Source organism: Gossypium hirsutum, chromosome A09 (assembly GCF_007990345.1).
Source record: "Gossypium hirsutum isolate 1008001.06 chromosome A09, Gossypium_hirsutum_v2.1, whole genome shotgun sequence".
Lineage (NCBI taxonomy): Eukaryota > Viridiplantae > Streptophyta > Magnoliopsida > Malvales > Malvaceae > Gossypium > Gossypium hirsutum.
In genome coordinates, this window is record NC_053432.1 from 2356403 (window position 1) to 2360885 (window position 4483).

At 44.4% G+C, this 4483-nt stretch overlaps 1 protein-coding gene across 1 annotated transcript; it reads left to right on the forward strand.

Moving 5' to 3' along the window:
- Positions 1-1833, forward strand: LOC121206742 (protein Ycf2-like). Its single transcript, XM_041077824.1, has 3 exons — positions 1-114; positions 388-543; positions 1159-1833. The coding sequence occupies exons 1-3, from the start codon at positions 1-3 to the stop codon at positions 1831-1833; spliced, it is 945 nt and encodes a 314-aa protein (XP_040933758.1).
- The last annotated feature ends 2650 nt before the right edge of the window (positions 1834-4483 follow it).

Consider the following 4483-nt stretch of genomic DNA (forward strand, 5'->3'; position numbering starts at 1 on the left):
ATGGATGACTTGGATTGCTCTGTGGAGAAGAAACTGAAGGGAACCGTATCGTTGCTACGGGATGAGGCTTACCAGTGGTGGCTCACCGTGAGAGAAGGAACCCCAGCTGAAAGGGTAACTTGGGAACTATTTAAGACGGCCTTTAAAGGCAAGTATGTTGGGGCAAGTTATGTGGACGCTCGCAGGAAGGAATTTTTGAATCTGGTGCAAGGAGGTAAGACAGTTGTCGAGTACGAGGCTGAGTTTCTGAGGTTGAGCCGGTATGCCGTGGGCATAGTTACTACAGAATATGAGCGAAGTGTGCGCTTCGAGGATGGTCTTAGGGATGACCTGAGGGTGTTGATTGCTCCGCAGAGGGAGTGAGACTTTACGGTCTTGGTGGAGAAGGCAAAGATAGCAGAGGAGGTTAAGCGGGCTGAAAAGCAGAATCGGGAGAAGGATCGAAACCGTTTTTGGAGGGATTCAGGACCCTCGGGTGGTGCTAATAAGAATATTAAGAGAGCAAGAGTAGAGGAACCAGTGCGAGCAGTGCCGATGAATGTGGTTAGACCGCCAATCTGTGGAGACTGTGGTAAGGTACATTTAGGCGAGTGTAGGAAACGTTCCGGTGCTTATTTTCGATGCGGATCTATGGAGCATAGAGTTAAGGACTGCCCACTGAGAGCTGATCAGGCTCAGGTTGCTGTACAAAGGGTTGTTCAACCCATGAGAGGTAGACCACAACCACAGAGAGGACGTGGACAATGTAGGGGTGGAAACGAAAATGGCCGAGGTCGAGGGGCACCTGGCAGGGGTGTCGGAAATGCTAAAGCTCGACAGCCAGCTTTGGTGTATGCAGCTCGTCGTCGAGAGGAGGGCGACGCACCTGATGTCATAACTGGTACGTTCTTGGTTTCTGGCATGCCATATACTACTTTAGTGGATATTGGATCTACTCATTCCTATGTTGCATGTGCCATATCTAGGTCGTTGGGTGTGCACTCTGAGAAGATTGTGAGTGGGGTATCTGTGTTAAGTCCTTTGGGTCACTCGGTTAGGGTAGACAAACTGTATAGGAATGTACCCTTAGAAACTCAAGGCAAGGTTTTTCCTGGAGATCTGATGAAGTTACCGTTCGGAGAGTTTGACCTCATTCTGGGAATGGACTGGCTTGTTAAGCATAGGGTGACTTTAGATTGTGCTGCAAAACGAATGGTGTTAAGGACCATTGATGATAGTGACGCTATTGATGATAGTGACGCTATTGATCGTGACCTTGATACGAAGCTGGAGCTTCTAACTATGATGAATGCGTTAACTATGGATATGATGTCGGAAATAGACCGATTTTATATTACCCTTCAATTCAAACTAGCAAAAGCAATGTCTCCTTGCATAATATGGATTCCAAACATTCATGATCTGGATGTGAATGAGGCGAATTACTTATCCCTCGGTCTATTAGTGAACTATCTCTCCAAGGATTGTAAAAGATGTTCCACTAGAAATATTCTTGTTATTGCTTTGACTCATATTCCCCAAAAAGTGGATCCAACTCTAATAGCCCCAAATAAATTAAATACATGTATTAAGATACGAAGACTTCTTATTCCACAACAACGAAAGCACTTTTTCACTCTTTCATATACTAGGGGATTTCACTTGGAAAAGAAAATGTTCCATACTAATGGATTCGGGTCCATAACCGTGGGTTCCAAAGCACGAGATCTTGTAGCACTTACCAATGAGGCCCTATCGTTTAGTATTACACAGAAGAAATCAATTATAGACACTAATACAATTAGATCTGCTCTTCATAGACAAACTTGGGATTTGCGATCCCAGGTAAGGTGATAGGTGAGTGAAGGGATTATTTTTCTAATGTGGTGTCGGTATTGAGGGCCGAAAAGTGGATTCGAAAAGGTTGTGAGGCCTATTTGGCATTTGTAAGCCAATCGGAAGAGAAGGGATTATAGCGGAAAAGTTCAGGACTGTAGAGGAGTTTCAAGATGTTTTTCCGGAGGAGCTTTCGGGATTACCTCCAAACCGAGAAGTGGAGTTTGGAATCGACTTGTTACCTGGAACGGCACCAGTGTCTATCGCACTGTATAGGATGGCACCGAAGGAGTTGGTGGAGCTAAAGGCACAAATTCAAGAGTTGTTGGATAGGGGCTTTATTAGGCGAAGCGTGTCTCCATGGGGAGCACCGGTGTTATTCGTGAAGAAGAAGGATGGTACAATGCGGATGTGCATTGATTATCACCAGTTGAACAAACTGACAATTAAGAATAAGTATCCACTGCCAAGGATTGACGATTATTTGACCAGCTTAGGGGGTTTTCTGTATTTTCTAAGATCGACCTTCGATCTGGATATCATCAGTTAAGGGTCAAGGAGACAGATACCCATAAGACGACATTCAGGACTCGGTATGGTCATTACGAGTTTTTGGTTATGCCATTTGGGCTGACGAATGCTCCTGCGGCATTTATGGATCTGATGAATCGGGTGTTTCAACCATTTCTAGATCAATTCATAGTCGTCTTTATTGATGATATTTTGGTATATTCTGAAATGGAAGCAAAGCATGATGAGCATCTCCGTATAGTGCTACAAGTGTTAAGGGAGAAGGAACTTTATGCAAAGTTCAGCAAGTGTGAATTCTGGTTGAGGGAGATAACTTTCTTAGGACGTGTGGTCTCTGCTGAGGGGATTAAGGTGGATCCTCGAAAAATTGAAGTAGTTTTGGAGTGGAAGCCGCTTAGGTCAGTATCGAAGATACGGAGTTTCCTAGGATTGGCAGGATACTACAGAAGGTTTGTGGAAGGTTTTTCGGTGTTGGCTGCACCTTTGACTAAACTCATAAGGAAAGGGGTACCGTTTGTATGGACGGAGACCCAGCAGGAAGCTTTTGAAAAGTTGAAGAAAGTTTTGACTAAAGCACCTGTGTTAATTCAGCCGGAGTCTAGGAAGGATTTTACTGTGTACAGCGACGCATCACATGTAGGTTTGGGCTACGTGTTAATGTAGGAGGGTAAGGTGGTTGCATATGCGTCACGGCAGCTTAAGCCTCACTGGGGGAACTATCCTACTCATGATTTGGAATTAGCAGCAGTGGTCTTTGCACTTAAGATTTGGAGACATTACTTGTACGGAGAAAGGTGTATTATATACACAGACCATAAGAGTTTTAAGTATTTGTTGACTAAGAAGGAGCTGAACCTTAGGCAAAGGAGATGGATTGAGTTGCTTAAGGATTATGACTGTTCAATCGAGTATCACCCAGGAAAGGCTAATGTGGTAGCCGATGCTTTGAGTCGTAGAATCGTATCTGATCTGAGAGCAATGTTTGCTCGTTTGAGTCTGTATAATGATGGCAGTTTGTTGGCTGAATTGCAAGTAAGGCCAACCTGGGTGGATCAGATTAAGGAAAAGTAATTGAAAGATGAGTCTTTGGTCGCTCGTTTTCAACAAGTTAAGGAAGGGGAAACTTCTGAGTTCAGTTTAAATGGTGATGGAGTTCTGTGTTTCCGAGGAAGAATTTGTGTTCCGAAGGACTTTGATCTAAGGCAGACAATATTGAAGGAAGCTCATGGGGGATTATGTGCCATGCATCCTGGAGGGAATAAGTTGTATCACGACTTGCAAGAATTGTACTGGTGGCCTGGACTTAAGCGAGAAGTAACGGAGTTGGTAGGAAAATGTTTTACATGCCAACAAGTGAAAGCTGAGCATCAATTACCTTCTGGACTGTTACAGCCGGTGAAGATACCACTTTGGAAGTGGGAGAGGGTAACCATGGACTTTGTGAGTGGGTTGCTGTTGACACCATCGAAGAAAGACTCGGTATGGGTGATTGTGGATAGGTTGACCAAATCGGCCAATTTCATACCAGTACGTACCAACTTTTCGCTTCAAAAGTTAGCCAAACTGTATGTGGTGGAGATTGTGCGACTTCATGGAGTCCCAGTTTCGATTATCTCTGACCGGGATCCCAGATTCACATCTCGGTTTTGGCAAAAGTTGCATGAGGCATTGGGGACGCGGTTGAACTTCAGTACGACTTTCCATCCCCAAACTGATGGTTAGTCGGAAAGGGTCATTCAGATTCTGGAGGACATGTTAAGAGGATACGTGATTGACTTTCGAGGTAGTTGGGAGGACTACTTACCGTTGGTAGAATTTGCGTACAATAACAGTTATCAGGCGAGTATTCAAATGGCACCGTATGTAGCACTGTATGGTCGAAGGTGTCGTACACCTAGTTGTTGGACGGAGCTAGGGGAGCGACAAGTTCTTGGACCGGAATTGGTGGCTGATACTGAGGCTAAGGTCAGAATAATTAGGGACCGTTTGAAAGAAGCATCTGATAGGAAAAAATCGTATGTAGATTTGAAGCGTAACGAGATTGAGTACTCAGTAAGGGATATGGTCTTTTTAAAGGTTTCTCCTTGGAAGAAGATATTGAGGTTTGGAAAGAAAGGCAAGTTGAGTCCGCGGTTCA

Excerpts from the sequence above, each read along its gene's own strand:
- LOC121206742 (XM_041077824.1), top strand. The coding sequence starts at position 1 with ATGGATGACTTGGATTGCTCTGTGGAGAAGAAACTGAAGGGAACCGTA. Across the intron at positions 115-387 it reads AAGGAACCCCAGCTGAAAGG|GCAAAGATAGCAGAGGAGGT; the intron begins GTAACTTGGGAA and ends TTGGTGGAGAAG. Across the intron at positions 544-1,158 it reads GAGCAGTGCCGATGAATGTG|CATAGGGTGACTTTAGATTG; the intron begins GTTAGACCGCCA and ends TGGCTTGTTAAG.